The 23,414-nt window shown below is 41.6% G+C and overlaps 1 protein-coding gene across 3 annotated transcripts in view; it reads left to right on the top strand.

The window, feature by feature from the left end:
* GPM6A (glycoprotein M6A) overlaps positions 1–23,414 on the top strand; it is a 182,183-nt gene that overhangs the window by 97,256 nt on the left and 61,513 nt on the right. The window contains exon 2 of one of the 3 annotated variants that reach the window (XM_028744978.2): positions 206–277. The exons of the other annotated variants lie outside the window; for them this stretch is intronic. Coding sequence (XP_028600811.1) covers positions 206–277 — 72 coding nt within the window. The remainder of the gene's footprint in view (positions 1–205; positions 278–23,414) is intronic. 3 annotated transcript variants of the gene reach the window in all.

Raw genomic sequence — 23,414 nt, 5'->3', positions numbered from 1 at the left:
TCAGCCCCACATTGTGAATAGCAGACTGCATTGCTCTCTGCCCCAATGATGGTCCTTACACTCAACTGCTAAGAGAGAAGAATGTTCCACAGATTCAGGAAACTGCTCCCATATCAAACCATACATTTCCCATGTTTATTTCATTTGACTGCATTAGTCATATACTTAATTTTTTTTCTGCCTACTTGGTGTTTACACCTTTCAGATATGGGCAGTAGGACAGGGAGAGAGGAAGAAATCTGCTTGGTTAACATGCACCTCACTTGTCATCGTTTAGGTAAGCTGTACATTTGCTATTTTAGTTCTTCCTCAAAAATTGGCCCACTCCACAAGGATTCCCTATTTGGACAGCACTGCAGGGTAAAGACTGGACCTAGGACGATGTGGAAAAAGCAAGCAGGTTATCAGAAGCGAGTATAAACTTACGTTGCTTTGTATATCTTTCTGATATGGAACTGTTGGGCACTGAATATGCTATGCACTCACTGGTCTGCAACATATGCACAAGAGGCATGATTATACCTGGCTTCTCCCAGTCTCTAGGTCAAGGGTGGAACCCTTTTTAGCCCAAGGGCCACATTCCCTTATGGTCAACCTTCTGGGGGCCGCATAAGCAAGTCTTGAAGAAAAAGTGGGGGGAGCAATGAATGCCACTTTCGCCTTTGTGCAGTAGAGTACATTCTAGCGATGCAGAGGCCAGAGATTTTTAGACATGCAGACATCAACCACTGCACCCAGGCAAGCAAGAGGCTTTGTCACAATTAAGTAAGCACTCAACAAAGGAGTTCAGTGGGGCTGGTGAGGGGTGTGGCCTGGGGTATGGCCTAGGGGAATTCCTGAAGACCAGTTAGAAAGGCTTGAGGTTTCCCATCTCTGCTCTAGGTATATTTGCTGTTGCTTCACTACCATTGCAGAATGAATACCCAAGGATGAGTGACTTGCTAGCTTGGTTATCTCTGTCCCTGTATAACATGGAAGAGCTAATCTTGGCAGCATCACCACTAGGTCTGAAGAATATCATCTGAATCAGCCACATGCTTTCTAGCTCTTACAAAATAGAATTTAAATAGGGACAGCATTTGCTGCACCAGCACATCAAGCTTCAGTTCCTTGACTAAGGTCAGCATCTCCTGGAACAGGGGTCGCCAACTTTATTGGACCAGTGGGCCCATTTACAATTTAGAGAGGGTGTTGGGGGTGCCAGTCACAAAATAGCTGCTCTGGGGTAAGCATGACCTAACACGAAATGGCTGCCATGCAGAGTGTGGTATAACGCAAAATTAGAGAGACAGCTACCCCAGACAGCCTTGTGGTTACCATGGCAAGTCCTGATTGTGCAGAATCAGTATTTTGTGATCTCTGCTCCTCAGACTGACTCTCTCTCTCTCTCTCTCTCTCTCTCTCTCTCTCTCTCTCTCACACACACACACACACACACACACACACACACAAGCTGTTGCTGTTTAACAGCAAAGAACATGCCTCAGTACCAGTAAATAGATACAAGGTAGCCACATCACACTTACTGCCATTTCAAAGAAATTGCTTAAAAGATACCTACACATCTTGTCTCATAACTTACTGCCCCAGGAAGTCTAGAATCGTACCTTTTTTTAAAAAATGAAAGCCCAGTGCCTAGCGCATTTGCCCAGGCATGCCAGTGAAAGCCTTTATGAATTCTACAGCACCTGTGGGCATCGGGTTGGCAAGCCCTGTTCTATAGACTAGCCAAGTTCTGCCACTTGGATTCTGCCTTCCCACTCAAACTTATTCTGGGAAATGGTTTCCAATCCTTACTTGCCACTACCATGTAAACCTCTACTAGCAACATACAGAGGGAAGTTCGAATCTTTAGGGTTCTTAGTGGCTACATACCGTATTTTTCTCTCTATTACACGCAGATTTTTTCTCCTAAAAAGGAAGGGGAAATGTCTGTGCGTGTTATGGAGCGAATGTGGGGGGGGGGGGGTCCCTGGAGCCGATTAGGGGAGCGCAGGAACAAAAATCAGCAAAAATCAATCGTGTGTTGTGTCCGAGAGGGAAACCTGAAAATAGGAAGTGGTTGCTTTCCTGCATTCTGCCTCAGGGTCTTACTGCCCACCCTCCTCTGTTTCGTTGCTGTGTTTGCTCAAACGGAACAAAGAGCAGGCAAATCCCCTCCCCTCCAGGCAAGCAGAGGGGAAAGCAGAGGTCTTTCCTTCTAATTCCTCTCCGTGCTCCTGGCAGGCAGCCAGAAAACATGCAGGAGGAGAGAGAAAGCTGGCTTCGGTTTGTGGAAACTTTTGCCTTTCTTTCTTCCCTCCCGTAAAATCCCTCTCCTGCTTTCTTAGCCAGCTGCTTCTCTGCACACCGCTCTCTTGTCCCTTCTGTGTTTTTCCTTCACTCCCCACTTAAAATGTAGTTACAAAGCATGGATCCACATGGATCCTCAGGATCTTTGCATTGGGCCACCCCAAATTCACCATCAGATCACATAGCAGCCTGCCCCCCTAAAATCACACACCCACTGTTGCCTGGGGCTGCAATGGTGCAAAAACGTGGTTAAAAAGCATGGATCCACATGGATCCTCAGGATCTTTGCATTGGGCCACTCCAAATTCACCATCAGATCACATAGCAGCCTGCCCCCCAAAAATCACACACCCACTGTTGCCTGGGGCTGCAATGGTGCAAAAATGTGGTTAAAAAGCATGGATCCACATGGATCCTCAGGATCTTTGCATTGGGCCACCCCAAATTCACCATCAGATCACATAGCAGCCTACCCCCCAAAAATCACACACCCACTGTTGCCTGGGGCTGCAATGGTGCAAAAACGTGGTTAAAAAGCATGGATCCACATGGATCCTCAGGATCTTTGCATTGGGCCACCCCAAATTCACCATCAGATCACATAGCAGCCTGCCCCCCCCCCAAAATCACACACCCACTGTTGCCTGGGGCTGCAATGGTGCAAAAATGTGGTTAAAAAGCATGGATCCACATGGATCCTCAGGATCTTTGCATTGAGCTACCCCAAATTCACCATCAGATCACATGTCTGTGGCCACAGCATGAAGCACAAAAATGATACATCCACTGTTTCATTCAGAATTTTTTTCCTTGTTTTCCTCCTCTAAAAACGATGTGCGTGTTATGGTCAGGTGCGTGTTATAGAGCGAAAAATACGGTAGTTCAGTTCTAAATCCCACCACCACTCATGGAGAAGTGCCCACACCATTTCCCCCATGGTCTGTTTTCCCTACACATCATGCAAGTCTTGTTAAACTCTCATCTGACAGTCATTTCTATTTGGAGTCTGAGATTCAATATTCTGCTTAGTAGAGTGGTTACAGCTTCTGGTTCTTTGTGGCTTGAGGTCAGCTAGAAAGAGTTGCCATGTCACCCAGTTCTCCCCAAAGCACACAACCACTCAGATGAGTTTCTCTCCCAGACTCTTTTCATAATTTTGAAAAGGTGAGGATAGTACACTGTCAGCCTCTTCAAGCTTCCTTCTCCCAATTGCTTATGAAAATAATCTCCAAACAGTGTCAATAAAGAATTTCCAGATAACAGATAGTAGACATTTGTAATCAATTCAAAGAAGGCTGCATTGACAAATTATTTGTGAACAAAGAGTCGGAGAAACAAAGTAGAAGATCAAAATTCTTCATTTGAAATCCTTTGGGAATGCATTGGCTGAAAGTGATTTATTTATATTGTGCTATTAAATGGAGCATTCATAAATGAGATGTGAATAATTTATTCAACAGATATGATAAAATATAGAAACTGTCTTCTGTTTAAATTCTGAGTGTATAATGTGGGTAATGGAAGTACTATGTGTAACCACATTTAAGTGCATGCAAAATTGCTTTCATGTGATGCAGCTTGAAAGTAGGACAGTGACATAAGAAGGAATCCGCTTATTGAAGATCTTCTCTCTCCCTCCCTTCCTATTTTCATAAGTTGGAAACAGAGAAAATTCAGATTTTATTTTTCCAGAGTGGAGGGACATTGGAAGAAAAGACCACTTCCAATTCATGGGTTTTCATGACCAACATTAGAGTGGTCAGAGTTTATATAACCTCCTTGATGTCTTGCTGTAGAGGTATTCACAGTGACACATATAAACACAAACACACACACATATATATGCACCCGCCTACAGTGTGTGTGTGTGTGTGTGTGTGTGTGTGTGTGTGTGTGTGTTTTCAATAGCAGACATGTTTGTCTCCCTCTGCATTCAAATGAAGTTTTCCACTGAGCTAGAGATACAGATTTGTCCCCAAATCAAAAGCTCCATAACTGAGGCTCACCACACCCCACCAGCTTAAAAGATCCTCATCCTAACTAAGGGGCAGTCCTGCAGATCATAATGATCATTTTAGTTTTGTAAAATAGTATCAGCATGTGTCTGGAAAATACATTTGGATAGAGGATGACAACGGGAAGCCACTGGCTGGCCAAATACGGTGACAGCAACTGCCATTGCTAATGCCACCACTGTTGTAGCTTTTCAGATGTCTTCTTACTGCCTGATTTTAACTCTCCCTCCCTTTTTTTCTTTTTGGCGCAGAGTGTAGTGGGAGAAAGGGAATAAGAAAGAACCATATAGATAGCTTCTTGTCCAGGGGTCGGCAAACTAAGGTCCGCGGGCTGCTTCAGGCCCAATTACCTTCAGGATCCGGCCCACAGACTGTCTGTGGATCAGCATGGGGATTCTGTGCCATTTTTTCCTGCGCCATTCTGTCCCCTCCTACACCACTGTGGCGCCTCCTCCCTCCCTCCCTCCTGGCTTCTCCCCGTCCTCCCTAGAGGAGGAAGGGGCCTAGCCTGGCCTGGCTGTACACCATTTTAAGCCGCCCCTCCCTGGAGCCAGCCCTTTCACGCCACTCATCTTCCTGCCCCTGCCCTGGTGCTCCTGTGGGCCAGAGAGCGGAGCGGACGAGCTCGTTCTGCCTACCCCCGAGAAACAGCAGCCCCAAGGAAGGTAAGTGCAGTGGCTGGGGGTGGGGAGAAGGACTGCTTGCCCCCCTCACCTCTTTTTTCAGCTCCTCCCCCCAGGGCCGCTTCTCCGGCCTGCCACAAGGTCTGAGGGACAGTGGACCGGTCCGCAGCTAAAAATTTTTGCCGACCCCTGTTCTAGTCAGTCATCCATGATCCCCTGTATCTTCTGTGCTGTTGCAATGTCTACTGAAGTTAAAGTTTAGATCACATGAGTAGGAATGAACCCGGTCTCCCAGTGAATAGCTCAGACCTGGGGAACTTAATGAGTGCTGTACTACTGAGTGGACTGGCATCACTTCAATGTCTCCTGGCCATTCTGCTAGTTGCTAGCAATTTTACATGGCAAATTTCAGAGATTCTAGTTTTGTAGAAGAGCAGAAAGAATCCTGCATTTCACATTTTTTGAAGGACAAGTCTAGATGCTAAAAATTCAAAGACTCAAATTAAGTCTTCATCATCAAAGCATAAATGGAATTCTCTTATGTGGTTCTTCTAAAAACAAAATACTTAAAAGTTAGTAAGAAATCAACAATGTTTGACATTATTGGTCATGTTCAGGACAAGTTACTTCATGGAGGAGGGCTTAAAGAATATGACTTTGCTCAGGCGGCGAAGGAAGAGAATAGCAGTCAGATTTTTTCATCACTTTAAAAGGCTCTAAACCTATGAAAATACTGTTTTAACTATCAATAAATATAGGTGACTAGCTTGGTTGCTCTTGGAAAGAAGAATTCACTAAAACACCTATAAAAGTCTGTGACCTGTGTGTTGGGTATTCTAAACAAATGCCTTGATTCCTTTGATCCTATATAATGTTCATGGCCAAGTCAAATGTGCAATGCTTCATTCAGTAGAATGCCCTCAAGGCAGCTTTATTTGATGGTAAGAGCTAATGAAGATCTGTGATTTGCTCTTCCCCTTTCTTTTGCTCCATGTTTCCTGTTAAGAATTAATTTATTTCTTGAGCCCGAGGATACTGAAGTCCCAGCATTGATCCTAAACTCAGCCAGCTATTCATCAGTAGATTCTAATAAGATCACTCAGTTCATTGTTTGTTTGGGTGTCACTTCACAAAAAGTGTCACTACCCATATTGGTGTTGCCTAATCTTATAAATGAAACTAGTTCACGTGCTTTGGGATCTTAAATTCAAAAATACACTAGTTAAGCCTTATGCTGAAAAATGGCACCTTGATTCTGGGTGCACTCCAGTCACACACAGAGTTCCTGTGTTTCCGTAGAGAACTGTCTCCTCTTGAAGAAGATAGGGGAGTCTTGAATATACCCTGAAGACTCCAATGCTCCTGCAGCAAATCTATGTGAGGGAAATAAACCCAGAGGTAGAAAAAGCTTCCCAAATGCATGTTTATAAGATCCTATTCTGGTTGTCCAATTTTAATTTGTAGATGACTTCTTGTATCTGAAACAGTATTTTAGAAGGGTTTGTACAACAGCATAACCCATGTTGGGTGCAGGACAATTCTTCATTTTCCAAACACAGGGATTGCTTTGCTGCTCTATAATGTCAAGATCTATTTGGCATACATATTTCCTAAGTCATGTTATTGATTCATTATTGCAGTACTTTGCCACCCATATTTTTGATTTGCCTTAGTTTGCTGTAAATTGGTAGATGCACTGACCATGTAATGCTTTGATTGATTTTGTTGCATGTTGATTTACAGTGTGTTATACCGATCATGGCCTTTTTGGTTGCTTTTGAGAATAGCTTTCATGATGACTGGTCTGCTTCTTCTTTCAGTAGCACTATTTCAGCCCTGTTGAGTTCAGTGGTGCTACCCTTGAGAAAAGAATTCATTCTGTTTGGTCTTAGTACCAGGGGTGTCACGGTAAGCCCCACTTTGCTTAATTAATCACAAGATGTGGCACGTGCACATCATTTGAGTGGCAATGTTCATCAACTTTGGGGACCCCCAGCCCCCTCAAATATTTTATTAGGGAGGTTGAAGGGACCTTGGCCCCTAGGAGTTGGCTACTATGCCTAGTACTATGTGTGTCCCCTTAGATCCTATGTGTGTTAATCACTCATACTTCGAGAAGGAGGGGAAAGGACATGTATTTTCTGCAAGATGTTGTTAGAATGTATTTGCATGCAATTGGAGTTGTTGTAATGTTGGCTAAGATCTCTTAGCTCTGGGATAAAATTTTTATGTTTGTGTGTGCATGTACACATACATGGGGCATATACACACATCTTTAAGCACTAGTATTATAAACTCAAACGTGAACAATTTTTAAAAGTATAGTAAAACCAAACTTACAACTGCAATTTAATATTTACATTAAGCAAGAAATAAAACTGAAGTGTAGAACAGTGACTTCACAATCTTTTTAATTTAAAACATTTCTCCTTTATGAAATCTTTGGAATTAGTCCTTATTCTCACGAGTCCAAGTTGTTACTGCATTTGCTTAAATTCAGCCCTTGTTGACATTGTTCCTCCCACCTCCTTTTTCATATATGCCATTGTCAAAATTATGACAATATGCTTTTCAGGTGGGTTTTGCATCTTGAACCTTTGCGATTGCACAGATTTTTCTGCTGAAACATCTGAAACTATCCAATGACGCAGTACGCAACTATGTGTGCTTTAGTCCTATAATTGCATAGTGATCTCTGAAATACACAGGCTCTCAATCACACACCCACACTCTCTATAGTCCTATTCATGCAACTGAATAAAACAAACATGAAGGAAGGTGTGGGATTGTGGTGACCTTTGCATGTTGGCTGTATCACCTGTACAGTCTTTATTTATGCACTTGCTTTATGGGTAGGTGAAAGCCATGCAGAAACTAGGTTCCCAACTGCTCTGAAAAACCACACTTGCCTGTGTGTACATTTCATACACACATAGAAACTGTACAGTAAATACATATAGATGGGTATGGGACTTGCTGCCAAGATCTCGCGCCTGCATATGCATGTTGTCTGTATATACTTCCAATTTTGTGACCAGTACATCTCCCTCTCTCTCTCTCTCTCTCTCTCTCTCTCTCTCTCTCTCCTCCCCTGGCTTTCTCTCAGACACCTAACCAATGAAGATTTGTTGGTTATATATAAAGCCAATTATGAATGTCAGTGCCAGTCTAATATATTTTTCTAAACACGAAAGCTCATATCAATAACAAACTTAGTTGGTCTCTAAGGTGCTACTGGAAGGAATTTTTTACGTATTTTGTTTTGACTATGGCAGACCAACACGGCTACCTACCTATATTTTTCTACAGCAGATTCCAAATGGAGCAAACACGCAAACATGCCATTGAGCCACTAATTCATGTCTTCCTCTATTCCATGCATTGCCTGAATCAGCTTGCTTTACACTGTTGCTTAGCAGGGCTGACTGTGACCCCACCCCCACCCCGGCCATCCCCTGTATTGCCACAGTGACTGGCCCCATGCCTAACCCTACTTTTTGCAGAAAGTTTGGTAATGGCACAGTCTTAAGGACAAAATGAAGGAAGCAAATGCACCCTTAAATCATTTGGTAGCCCCCAATGGACCATTTAAAAAGCCCTCTTCCCATCATTTGCAGTAGGCTGTTGTATCGGTTGATGTGGATCAGGTTTCATTCTCCTTTCTAGTTACTGTAAGGATAAGACGGGAACTTGCACAGCCATGCAAAATGGAGTGAAAATTAGGCAGTTAGCAGTATATTATTCTATCATGAAACTGTTTGAGTCTTTGAATTTTTAGCATGCAGGTATAGGAGTCCGCAAACTTTTTCAGCAGGGGGCCGGTCCACTGTCCCTCAGACCTTGTGGGGGGCAGGACTATATTTTGAAAAGGGGAAAAAAATGAATGAATCCCTATGCCCCACAAATAACCCAGAGATGTATTTTTAAATAAAAGCACACATTCTGCTTATTTAAAAACACCAGGCAGGCCCCACAAATAACCCAGAGATGCATTTTAAATAAAAGCACACATTCTACTCATGTAAAAACATACTGATTGCCAGACTGTCCACGGGCCGGATTGAGAAGGCATTTGGCCCCCGGGCCTTAGTTTGTCTACCCATGATGTAGGAGATCCTTTGGTGCCTCAATATGCAGCTTTAAGCGCTAGGTGAAAGTGTTCCTCTTCAACCAAGCCTTTGGCTAACATCCTATATCATTTTAAATGTTTCATGGGAGAGGGTGGAAGGGGTTATTATTGTTTCATTTTCTTCTTCTTTTTATTAGGTCTTTTGTGTTTTTATCTTGTATTGTTATGCTGTGAACCCCCCTGAGAAATGCAGATGAAGGGTGGTATACAACTTTTAACAACTACAACAACAACAATACTGAGAAGATCCCCTCTGCATGTCCCACTGAAATGAAAGGGAATTGTGAAAGCCTGTGTTCCTGCCGCACTGTTCCTGTTAATTTTGATGTGCTATATTTTCCAGTAGACTGTGTCCAATAACCAGCGCAAGCCCCATATATTTTGTGGCCTTAAGCAAAATACAAGTTGCCACCACCCTTTATTCCATGTTCAAAAGCTGGCCAGACTGGGCAGTTTGGGGCAGAATCTGCCATTGTACCTTAAGGGCATCAGGTTAGCGGTGATATCCACTTTCTACCCTCAGCATTTGCCCCCTGAGTTGGATGCCTCATTCTGCCTCATGGTGGTAAATGGCCATTGTTCTTCTTACTCAGCCACCATTGCTCTACAAACTTGCTGGAGGGCTGTACCTTATCAAGTGTTCTCTTTTCTTAATAGAAGAAAACTTAGCCCAGCTTTCTCTCCCGTGGACGCAAAGATGTCTTTAGATATTTGTTTAATCATATCATAGTATTAAAAGGGCACGCTGAGGACACACTGCACTACATTTAGCACACAACTTTTTCAGTGACTGAAAAGTGTTCTTTAGTGTTCTTTAGTGTAGTGTCATAGAGACATTTACCGGATAGCTAATTGAAGGAACAAAACGTTATTTGACAGTTGTGGAGTGTGGATCTAGATTTATAAACTTTTGCCACATATTGTGGGAATGGGTGCATAGCTCAATCAGAGATCCATGCTTTACACATGAAGGGTCTCAAGATCAATTCCTGGCACCCTCAGTTAAAAAAAGGAGCTCAGGTTGCAAGGCAGGGAAAGACTTCTGCAATGGACAACGGCTGGGTGTCACCATAGTAGATCATGGATCGGAACATAGGAATCTGTGTTATACCAAGTCAGACCATTGGTTTATCTAGCCCATTATTGTCTAAATTGACTGACAGTAGCTCTCCAGGGTTCCACACAGGAAACTTTCATTGAATATCACCCTTAACCGTTCAGCTGAAATTTTTTATTACATAAAAAGGATTGAAGCTGGAACATAAACTGAGCCTGAATGTGCATCAGCTGTAGCAACTGAACCATTGGCCTTACAACTTCATATTGCTACGCTCATTTTAGCTGCTCATTTAACATAATTGGCTACAATACATGGGATAGGGACTCTGTACATCAACCACAGGTGAGAAGAGTGGGAGTTTGACTTCTGGAAGAGTTGGATAACAGGAAGAGGAGGGTAGATGAGTAAACATAGTAGACCTATGCCTTCCAAGGAACACTGAAATGATTTGCCTTGGCTATTCATAGTGAAATAACTGGTTGAGAAACTGGGATGCTTCCTGGAAAATAACTGAATCCAGAGGTCGCTGCTCCTAATAGGAGCAATTCAGAACTCTCAACTTTTGAACAGCGTTTAAAACTCCCATTGCTCTAGGTGCATTTTGTGTCAGGGAGTTTCATCAATGTGAGCGGTTTCTGAGCTCTGGGTGCAGTACTGCACCTAAGATTTCAGATTAAAACTGCTACTGCTGGAAGGAAAGGAGGACCTTTTCTGCCTCCTCACTTCCAGCCACTCTCTGATGACTGGAGAAGGGACCCTCAAAATAATATTAGGGAGGAAGGCAGGGGAAGTATGGATTTGTTTTTTGCAGTCTTCAGATGAGGATTAGACCATGTGAAAAATGAACATAAGATTTTAGCTGCAGTTCATTCATTTTCAGCTTTCTATTCTGGTTATTTAAAAAAGTGTGCCTAGACACTCCGTTGGGGTGCCTATAACCTAGGTTTAAGGTGCCATTTAGCTCCTGGCTTTCATATTTCAGTTTCTAACACAGCTTTTGAACAATGTTTTCATTTAAATATTATTTTGTCAACATGTGATGTATATGCTTCTTGAGCAAGAAGAGTGTGCTGATCAGTTTGCTAATCATTGCTATGAATCTTTTCTTTCCTGGGAGTTTATGCTTGTAAATTTGAAGCTGTTGCATGTACTTCAAACCAAGATATAAGCTAGAAACGTGGAAAACAATTAATTATGTTCCTCCTCAATGAAGCCCTTCGATTAAAGCTGGCCAGGCTTTAACTAAACCTCCATGAGAGCCTGCCTATCTGTCTGTCTGTCTGTCTGTCTTTCTTTCACATGGAGGAGTCCATGCTGGGTGTGAGATGCACTGACTTAGGACTCATGAAAATGTGCTGTAATTTTGTGACAGTGCCTTTCAACAATCTTTACAGCACTCTTCTAGTTATTGCTGTTAAATAAATTATAAATCACAGCCCTAGCTAGTATGCTTCAGTTGCAACTAAGATTTGGCCAATTTCTGTTCCGCTGTTGTGTTGGTCTTAAAACACTGTGATTTTGTTTGGTAATTGCACACATAGAGGAAGATGCCATCATTGGAGGCACAGCAATGATTAAGGGCAGAGCAGCAGGTGGCTGTACTATGGATACAGAATGGAGGATGCCATCTGTTTGGGAAAAAAATAAATGTGTGACTGTGGAACTTCTTTGCAGAAAACCAAGCCCAGTTCAAAACAAAGGGTGGTAGGGAGAGAAATTGCAAATATAAATAATTTTACCATGGAATCGGGCAGAGGAATATGAGTGGAGGATAGCTTACATATTATAGAGTGGCATATATAGAAGTCACTACCCTTAATTTCTTGATGTGCATTAACCTAAAGACTAATTTTTTGCACTGCGGGAAGTCAGAAATATATAATCCCATCACTAGCAGAAATAAGCTACTGCAGCCAGCAATGTGGGCTTTCTGATATTTTGCCCTAAATTTACTGGGAATTGAATTAACATATTTTAGTAAGCAAAACTAAAAATAGAATGTCATGTTGATTTTATGTTTTGCATAAACACAGGGTTTTTTCTGCAGCTGGATTTTCCCTCTCCCACCCCTGCAGCCAGGGCTTAACATACTATAGTATGTTACTACAGTAAAGATAACTTTTTAATGGACTGGGAAACAAACAAAAATAAATAGATCACGTGACTCTCTTCATTGCAATATTTGCTTTATTGTGGTGGTCTGGAACTGAACCTGCAATATCTCCGATGTATGCCTGCAAAAAATCATCTGACTAGCATCACACTACCATTTCTACCATCCTTCGATTATTATTGCATGAAATAACAGGGTCACACTTCAAGGAAAGCTTCATTAAACAAAAATGTATTTAGTAGCCACATAAATATTGAAACACTAGGTACTTGTCCAATTTCAAGTGATAACTGATTCCAGAGGGCTGCAGTTGCAACACTAAAACCCTGGATTCTAGTGCATACTAAGAGCACTTCTTGGACCTGTGGTTTTCTTAGCTGTGCCCCATCTGAGGATCACAGTTTCTAGACAGGTATATTTGGGCAAGGTCATTCCATTGGTTTCTTCTTACCTTGGCCAAAGCATCCTAGGTATAACCATTTAAAGCCACAATCCTGAAGTAACCTTCTCAAAAAAGCAACCTTTAAGCATAAACCTTTTTGTCTGTCCTTTAAAATGTACATATTTCCTAAACCTTAATGATACTTGGAAAATACTGAGTGTTTTTTTTGTTTTTATCAGCTAAAGATGAACTCAGCTTTGCTTACATGCACTCAGTTAATAGCACCTCTCTATCTCTGGTTCAGTTGCTATAGAAACCATGTCCTGCTAGCATCCCAATCTTACACTGTTCTAAATTCAGACCACAGCGTTAGACAATAATATTAATTGTGTACCTTATACTTTGCTCTAATCTTCCTCATTTTAAAAATAATTCTGGTATGCATTATGAGAGGGATTATATATGAATGTCTCACAGGTGCAATGCCTGTACTGTGGTATACAAAGAACCCATGTGATTTGTAGAAATAGAGAGCTCCCTAAAAGACATAGGTACAAAATGGAATTGCCCACTGCTGCTTGTAAAAAGCATAATAGCAACCAAAAAGTGTCTTCCCTGGGGCTTAGGGCTACAGCTTCCTGTTGTTGGTAAGGTAAAGGTAAAGGTAAAGGTACCCCTGCCCATACGGGCCAGTCTTGCCAGACTCTAGGGTTGTGCGCTCATCTCACTCTAGAGGCTGGGAGCCAGCGCTGTCCACAGACACTTCCGGGTCACGTGGCCAGCGTGACAAAGCTGCTCTGGCGAGCCAGCGCAGCACACACGGAAAGGCTGTTTGCCTTCCCGCTAGTAAGCAGTCCCTATTTATCTACTTGCACCCGGGGGTGCTTTCGAACTGCTAGGTTGGCAGGCGCTGGGACCGAGCAGCGGGAGCGCACCCCGCCGCAGGGATTCGAACCGCCGACCATGCGATCGGCAAGTCCTAGGCGCTGAGGTTTTAACCACAGCGCCACCCGCGTCCCTCCTGTTGTTGGTAGTTACACACAAATACAATCTAGTGTAATATAAATGAAGTTAAATATATGGCCAGGTCAGGACAAAATGCTTGATCTTCATGGTTCATTTTGACTTAATGGCTCCTTGATGAAGGGAGGGCCAGCAGTTTTAAAGGAATGCTACCCATTAATAATTTTAAAAGGAGATTGCTCATATTTCAAGGATCTGCCCACCATAAGTGGAAATCATTCACACACACCACCACCACCACCACCACCACAGAATTTGTCCATACATTTTGTTAAGGCAGTGGGACCCAGGTGGTGCTGTGGTCTAAACCACTGAGCCTAGGGCTTGCCAATCAGAAGGTTGGTGGTTTGAATCCCTGTGACGGGGTGAGGTCCCAGCTCCTGCCAACCTAGCAGTTCGAAAGCACGTCAAATTGCAAGTAGATAAATAGGTACCGCTCTGGCGGGCAGGTCAACGGCATTTCCATGCGCTGCTCTGGTTTCGCCAGAAGCGGCTTAGTCATGCTGGCCACATGACCCTGAAAAACTGTCTGCGGACAAACATTGGCTCCCTCACTCAGTTAAGCGAGATGAGCACTACAACCCCAGAGTCGTTCACGACTGGACTTAACTGTCAAGGGTCCTTTACCTTTGTTAAGGCAGAAATTTGTCTTGTCTTTGGTTTCAGAAATGTGTGTTTCTTCAGGTGGGGGCATGGATTTACAAAGAGCTGTAGCAAGAATCATGCAATTGCTGAGTTGGAAGGTACACTGAGAATCATCTAATCCAAGACCTTGCAATGCAGAAATATGCAGTTGTCCCATACGGGGATTGAACCTGAAACCTTGGCGTTATCAGCACCACACTCTAACCAACTGAGCTATCCAGTGTGAGGGGATTCTGCACATAACACATGAAGTGGGGCTAGTGAATCTTATTCATGGTGAGATCCGTGAACATCAGCTGAATGTTTTGAGTTCATGAGCCCTACTTACAAGTAAAATATGTGAGCTGCTTTTCAGATACTGCAACAGAAGAAGTAGAAGCAAATGTTTATATAGGGATGTTTAGACCAACCTATTTCCAGTTTCTGTCAATCTCACATTTCACATTCATAATTTTGATGTTTGCTTCCCTGGGCTCCTTTGTGAAGAAGGGCAGGATACAAAGTTAATAAATAAAAATAAATAAAATAGTTCTGTCCCATTTCCACTTTTGTTTGCATTTGAGAAAAAATATGCACAATAGTTCACATTTAAATAGTATTTCATTAAAAAAATTGGTATTTATAGACAACTTTTTCTCTATTTACACATTTTATTCTTTTCTTTTAAAATGCATTTAGATTTTGGTCTTCTCCATGTACACCGCCAAAATCTGCTCCAGGGAATCCTCCATCTCTCTGGAGCATTATTTTAGTTGGGGCTGTATGAGAGGTGGAGGAAGTCACAGAAGCTGAATTTCACAAGCACCCCTGCAAAAACCTTTTAAAAAATGCTTTAGAAAAGGGGATTATTTAACATAGAGGCAAAGGTAAGATTTCTTTGTGATTTGTTCCTGTAGAGATTAGCACTATTCATGGCATGAAAAGATTGTAGGACTCCTTGGAAGTAAATAACCGAGCAAGGGAACTATGAGATCTTTATCTCCCCACCACATGAACGAACAGCTACCCACCTGTCATTCATCTGACATCATCTGACATCCCCTGTGGGGAACACTGGCAAACAGTACCCAGAAGGATTTAATTTTCCACTCACCAGCTGGTGAGGAGAGGATTCAGTCCTCCTCTTTGCAGTGGTTTGCTTCAGCAGTGCATTGCCTGCAGTGAGTTCCCTAGTTGACATCATCCGGTGACATCAGTTGATTGACAAATGGGTGTTGTTTGGGGGAAACGGCATCACAGGCCAAGATTGGCCCATGGGCCGGAGGTTCCCCATCCCTGAGAGCAAGGGAACTTGCTGTCTTGTTTCTAGCGTAGTTATCATGGAAATGGTAAATCTTGGTCAGGGGTCTGCAACCTGCGGCTCCGGAGCCGCATGTGGCTCTTTTACACCTTTGCCACGGCTCCGGGGCAGATACTAGCGAGGGGAGGAGGCGCATTGTGCACCCCGACACTCCCCACTGTGGCGGGCGCTGTACTGGCTGTGACGTCACATGGGGGTGGTGCATGCGTTAGTCACGCACCGTCCCGACGTCACCTTCCTGCCCGCCCGCTACATTGTAAGGGGCACTGCATTGAAAGGGGGCATGTACGCTGGTCACTGTTTCGAAGGGGAGTGAAGAACACACACACACAAAAAGGTAACTTGTTAATTTAACGTTTATTTCTATGAGGAGGAGTAATTCTGAGGGGTCAAACAAAGAAATAATAAAAAAAGTGACAAAAAAGTTATTTTTATAATGACGTGTTTTGCAGCTCCCGGTTTTTTTCTTTCTTCGGAAACGGGTCCAAGTGGCTCTTTTTGTCTTAAAGGTTGCAGACCCCTGATCTTGGTGATGTAGTTGAATATTCAACCACAAAGTGTTCCCAGGGAGAAGGGTTTTAGCATATGTGTCCCCCTGCAATGGCAGTTATCTCTGAAATAATCTTTTTTCATGATGAAGCAGTACATCATGTAAGGCTGTAAACAGGTTTACAGCCTCAATGAGAAATACTCCTATGCCTTCATAATTTGATTGTGACATACTTAATGAGTTTGTCACTGAAGGATTGTTGACAGATGCAGAACGTGACATGACATCTATGTACTGAAGGCAATGATTATAACTGGTAGGTACCTGTCAGAGATGTTTTAGATAATGGATATCCTGTTTGAGGGTAGGAGACTAGCTCAGCCACTGAAACTTTTCTATATTGTTTAATGAGCATTCAGGTAATTTGTCTAAACTGGCTTCTTATCGCTTTTGATACGTTTAAGATCAGCCTACTTTTAGAAAAATCCAACCTATCCTAAGACTTGGGTATTGGATGGCTTATAAATTTGAATAAATAATACATAATATGAGGCTAGTGGGTGATGCTGGGGTCCTCTTTTGATAATTTCCTATGAAATTTCTTATCGCTTATTAGGCACATATATTTGAGACAGGGCAACTTTTTGATGGGGCAAATGCCCATAGGTCTTTAATGACAGTTATCTTACAGTGATGCTCGTTAAGATGACTTATTTTGCAGGACTGAAGGTCACCAAAGAGATTAGATGTGGTGTTAAAGTTTTTTCTAGAAATATTTTTAGTTTCATACTTAAAAACTAAGTTTTTAGTTTTGTCTTAAATGCACCTGTAGTTTTGTGTTTTTAACTGTTTTTAATTAATGTATGCATAAATCACAGTGAGATGATTGTTTAGAAGGTGATTAATAAATCATAACAACAACAAAACAATCACAATCACAACAACAATAATAATTAGTGCGTTCTAAATAGAAAAATAGGTGCTGGTACTCACCATGAAGTTGTTACAGTAAGTGCTACACTTTTAAACAATAGCAAAAAAAGGTGCCAGTTCTGGGTACCCTTCAGTACCCCCTGAAAATAATAGTAGTAGTACTAATAATAATAATAATAATAATAATAATAATAATAATAAATATTTCTTACACACTTATGAGGTGCCTACTAAAGTTGAGGGTTGGTTATCTACCTTGTGGGGATGTAATTCAATTAAACCAGTGGAAGATTTGGAGAAGTGATTCCACTGCTGCAGGGAATTTTTATTTTATTTTTTTAAAAGTCTAAAAATAACTCTCTAGGGACTCCACAGAAATTCCAACTGATGAATTATGTTTTACAAATCTAATTCTTTTCATTCAAGAGAAGATTAGCAGTTGCCTTTATGTAGAGCTGCCTCTATATGCAGTCCAAAGCCCTTTGTGAAGGGGATTATATAAGGGTGGGTTCATTTCCAGTTTTGGCAAGTAAAAGTCATTCAGAAAATAAGCTCAGACAGTAGAGCTTGTTGTTGGAAGAGTACAGCTCCCTCTCTGTGAATGATCATTATTTATGGGTGAGAGTACATCCATTCTGTATTAGTGTTAGCTTTGTTTTATTATGTTTTTAGATTTTTTTAAGCACTGTGGATTATATACAGTTTTTACATGTACACAGAAGGTTGATGATCAGAAATGTATATTGTGAAACAATTTTAATCTGTTTTATTAAATGGTGCAGGTTATGAATAGTAAAGGTTTGACAACATTTAAGAATGATTGAAGCCTAATTCAAACCACCATTGGGTCAGTGGCAAGAACCTTTGAAAAGCCTGCCCATGTTGGTTTACAGATTATAGTGAATTGGCTGTGTGCATCAATTGCTGCATGCTGGATCCAGCTTTTTGCATGCCATCATAATTTCTCAAAAAGTGATTTTTGAAATAATCTTTCAGCAGCCAACATTTCCTCACAGCTCCCATGCGCACAGATGGTCATGTGAATCAGCCTTACGTAAAGATTATGGGGTGGTAAGAATGTGGGTTGAATTCTGCTTGTGTGTGATTTATTTGCCATGAACACAACTGGCAGCCCAGTCTACCTTTCTGGTACCCTAGCAACACATCTGGAAGGAAGTTGTGCGGCAGGACTTTAAATGTTTGTCCGGGTGGCACTGCTGGTTCTAAGCTGCCTCTGCCTTTCATCAGAACAAGACAAGAGGACTAATCCAGCCCATGCACTTCCATGTTAGAAAGGCAATGTGTGAACTGAGTCTGAACGAATGTTGGTGGCTTGTGACTCAGTGGCCCAGTTCATATGAGGATTCATAAACCATGTTTATGAAGTGAGGAATAAGCTTTGGGGACAAGCACTTCTCCCTTGCCTTTCCTCTTCTCTCTTCCCACTGTATGTCGGGTTGGCACATAGATCCTGGCTTGTGTGAAGCCAGAGTTGGCTGTTACAGTGGAATTTGAGACTCTAGCTTAAAGTCTGTTAACAAACCAGGGAGTGGGATAGGAAGGATGAGGACCACCTGGCTCCGGTCCTTGTTTATGACTTCATTGCTTTTGAATGATTTCCCAAACTAGGCTCATTTGGATATGTTCTGAAGATTCAGTCAAATGTTTCTTGTTGCATTTTATTAGGTAATGCTTCCCACAGCAATAAAGCAGATGTACAAACACTTGCCTGCACCAAAGAAATTAAGCACATTGCAATTTGCTTTGCCAGCAAAGCATATGTATGATGTGTCTTCTTTTGATGTCTTGTCGAATGGCTGAGAATTTGGACTCCTCAGAAAAGGGAGGTATTTCAAGTGTAGCCAAGGTGGCACCCTCCAGATTTTGTAGAGACTGCAGTCAACACTGTCCCTCACCACTAGCCATGCTGGCTGGGTCTGATGAAAGTTGTAGTTCAACAACATCTGGAAAGCACATGTTAGTTACCCCCACATTGAAACAATATTTAATACAACTTTTTGATTCCTTTATTGATGCTTCAAAATTCAGCAACAATTGAAACAGAGCTTCTGCAGCAGTAGTATTTCTACAATTAGAATACTGCATTTTAGAATGGTCAGCATTTTAAAATTGTATATTTGGTGCTCATACCTAAATGCAGTATTCATATTTTCCTCCATATACTGCTGTTAACGTGCAGCACAGTAACCAGTATTAATTTTTATTCTCCTTTTTGAGTGCAAGAGATAACACAAGTTGCCTTAAAACGAGGGAGATGAAAATAAATGCAGAATGGGGAAAGAGATGTTATATTTCATTATGATCTGGAAAACTAAAGATACATGCCGTCTACCATGCTGAGCCACATGCTGAGAGCAGCAGTGATCTGTTTTTCAAGACATGCTAATCTCTATCCTGGGAAGCCTTTGGCCAGAATATGATCCTTAACCTTTACCGCTTGTAGTTTTTCATTATGATAGTCCAAGTTCCTTGATCTGGAATATGTATCTACACATCTTATTGTAAAACATTGAATAAAGCCCTTGGACTCAGTTGTGCATGAGGAGGTGTCTGGCTAACAGATGCACAGTGCAAAGGTTTTTCATCTTTTCCTATGTGAGAAAGATTTTTACCACATTTGTTACACAGGTGCTACCTGTTTCAAAAGCTGCACAAAGCCTGGCAATTCAGTGTGTGCCTCTTTGAGAAGTTAAGAAAAGAACTGTATGAAGGTTACGAAAACCTCTAGCCAAAGCATTCAATAAGTAAAATATAGCTCCCACCTCCATTGCTTTCTGACATGTTGCCCCCTTAAGGTTATTATGTCACAGTGCTGATGTGAGATGTCAGTGCAGGAGTCACGTGCTCTACTTCCTTGCCTGATCTGTCTGTACTAAAAGTGGTCACTGTGAGGGCAGGTGTGGTGGTGTGGCATTGGCAGCAAAGCAGGGCAGCTCTGACTGAACTTGTTGATAGAGAGACTATACAGTGGTACCTCGCAAGACAAATGCCTCGCAAGACAAAAAACTCGCTAGACGAAAGGTTTTTCCGTTTTCGATTTGCCTCGCAAGACGAATTTCCCCTATGGGCTTGCTTCGCAAGACGAAAACGTCTCGCGACTTTGTTTTCTTTGTCTAAAAACAAAGACATGTTTTGTTTATAAAGTTAATTTATTTTCCCTTCAATTTTTGATCTGCTCTTTACAGTATGTGTGACTTTAAAGAGCAGTTAATAAACTGTTGTTGTACCAAATTTGGCTTTGTTTGGACTTTTTTTGACCATAGGAACGCATTAATTGATTTTCAATGCATTCCTATGGGATTTCGTGCTTCGCAAGACGAAAAATTCGCTAGACGACAAAACTTGCGGAACGAATTAATTTCGTCTTGCGGGGCACCACTGTAGTTATGAAATTCCATTGTATTTGATGGTCTATATTTATGTTCCTAGTTTTAGAGATGGTTTAACATTCTTTCACTTGTTCAACCATGCACAGCTTGCATTCTCTAGATCCAAACAAATAGCTTCATATCACTGAGTTCATGTTGATAGTGAAACAAAAGTTTTATGTATTAACAAGGTTCACTAGGTACCTTTGGGTTTAGTGAAATGCACCTGCCAAATACTCCTACCTATAGCTGAAATGAGCACACAATTTATACAGTGTATGCAGTTCATGTTGAGTCAATAAGATAAGCACATATACCAGAAGCACCCCTGCTGAAAAATACACATGGCCTTATGCTTCTCGTGCTAATACCAACATCAACTTAAGACATCATCTGTCCATCCTAAATCTTTCCCCCCACCTTGTTTCTTGTGCCAACCTGGGCTGCTGTCACCTCTTTCCTTCCATTCATACATTATACAGGAAATAAATTCCATGCTGTTTCCTCCAGTGGTAGAATATAATGGTAGGAATTTGACTCTTCTGTTGAGTTTTGGGACAGCTTTGCATGGAACTGGGAAGTGTCACAACTGGGAAGTGCAGTTGTGTTTTCTTTCTCTTTTATCCACTCCTGAAATTTGCACGTTTTCTACATGGATGCATGTGGATGCTTGCTATCAATGTTCAGCCAGCTCATGTACCTCTCCTCACAAGAGATATGTAAGTTACATGAGAATTATATCTGTAATATGTAAAGCTGCTCACAAAAGCCTCCTTCATGTTATCCACATGTAGAGGGCTCCTTTCATGAAGGAGAACAGGATTGCACTACTGACCATGTTCTGATGTTGCATGCTTCCCCAACCCCAACAATGATACATTGTCCCGGGAGAGTCTCAAAATCCAAGCTTACTGTTGGTAGTCATATTTTTCTATGAGGGGGGAGTAAGGCATGAACTTCATGGACAGATCACAGCTGTTCAAGCAGTCCAGTCATGTATACATTGTCATCTGCTGCAGAGACAAGAGGAGAGACAACTGAACCACATACTGACCTGCTGTTGGGTATCTACAGTGCATGTTCACCTTCTCTGTTCCCCTGGGTGTGCATTTATTTTTTTCCAGCTGAAAATAATCCTGCATTTTACTAATGTTTAACATTAATTCCTCCTCTAGCAAAAGTTCCTACTAAAGCTGTCAGCATTGTTGCTTGAGAAGGGGTTTCATGGTTTGGCTCAGAATCAAACCCATGTTTCTCATCTATTTTCTTATTAGAATCTCAGCATATTTATAAGCTGTGTGTGATTTTTTTAAAAAAAGAATGTACATGGTCTTACTTTTATTTGCATTTGATTACTCTCTCAACCGCAATATTTTGAGAGCATGGGAATTATATTGGGAGTTTTTTCTTAAAGTAAGAAGTAGTTGAGAGTAATTAAAGGATTTCAAAGGAAGTGCTTATTGTATAAACCAGCAGGAAAGTAGAACAACATAAAAGTCTAGCGTGAAGGTTTTTTCACAGTCTTCACATAATACACTGAAACTTTGAAATGCCAAGCTCATTTAATAGGGTTTACTCTGTCAGCTTACATATGAGTAGAGAGGTAGGGGGTGGACAGCTGCTAATGATCATGGGAATATCAGGTTAAATTAGGAGAGAGAGAAGCAGAATGAATGGTAGTAAAAGAGTTAAAGGAAAATGACAAGGGCTTTCAAAGATGTACCAAGGGAACAGTGTAAGTGGGTCTATTAATAGGGAAGAAATATGAGCATAATAATGACTCAAAAGTGTCGGAGTAATCTTGAGATTGATCCTTAATCAGGTGCTTGCCCCCTTTCCTGGTCAAAGAGTAATCAAGTTGTGTTCTCTTCAAATGGGGATAAGGACGGTTTCACATAACCAGTAAGTATAGGGCTGGCTCTTTTTATTTTGTTGAAAATGACAGCTTGCTTACCTCTGTCCTTTCATCATCATCTTGACTGCCACAATGTTTTAGAGTCCTTGCAAGTTTGTGGGTTTGGGAGTTCTGATGTAACTCCAAGCCAGAATCACCTGCCCCAGAGGATATCTAGCCAGTGAGTCTACCAGACCTGAGGTCAAGGGGCAACTCATTGAAAACAATTATGAGGAAGAAAAGTTAACAAACTGCAAACTTGGGAGAAGCATTTCAGAGTGGGAGCCAAATCTAAAACCAACATGGGACTGCTGAAGCTCTGTGTCAGCTCCCTTAGTGACGTAGGAAGCTGCCTTATTCCTAATCAGGCCATTGGTCCATTTAGCTCAGTACTGCCTATAATGACTAGAATTGGTTCTCTAGGATTTTACTCAGGAGACATTCCTAACCCTGCCTGGATATGCTGTAGACTGAACCTGGGATGATTTGATTTGTTATTTGGCCCCCACACAGAGCTGCTGCACAGTACTAGTATTTTTGAACCTCCAATTGATATGAGATGATTTGCTGACAGGAGCAATGCCAGGATAAAGAGTGAGTCAAACTAGATTTGACACAGTGGGCTGTTATATGCGTGTTTGTGACATGTAGTTTTCTGCTCAGACCTTTCTGGTTGGGGAAGTTTAAATTTCTCTCCTCACCACCGGAAATGATAATGGACGCACACATCACATCTAATTGCCCCTCATTTGCTTTTAAAAATTATATATTTATAAAAATACAATTAAGATTCACATTAACAATGGCTGTTTTTTCATTACACTGTGGAGTCTTTTAAGTTAATGCCTGCTTCCTTTGGGAACTCTCCCTGGTCCTGTAAGGTCTGAACATAGTTTCATGATTATGAACTTGGCATTTCCTGGAAATAAATAAATGTGATTTTTTTAACTTAATCATCCTGGGATTCTTTTTAATGGCTTCTGCAAAAGCACCAGATATGTTAATATTTAATGTCATATTTATTATCCATGATTATTATTTTATTTAATTAATTGGTAGAATAACCTCCAACTTTTTATTGATTGCGTGAAAGCGAAGCAGCCACAATGTCAAGATTTCCAAGCAA

This window comes from Podarcis muralis, chromosome 9 (genome assembly GCF_964188315.1).
Source record: "Podarcis muralis chromosome 9, rPodMur119.hap1.1, whole genome shotgun sequence".
Classification (NCBI taxonomy): Eukaryota; Metazoa; Chordata; class Lepidosauria; order Squamata; family Lacertidae; genus Podarcis; species Podarcis muralis.
Note: the sequence above shows the minus strand (reverse complement) of the source record. Positions and strands in the feature narration are given on the sequence as shown.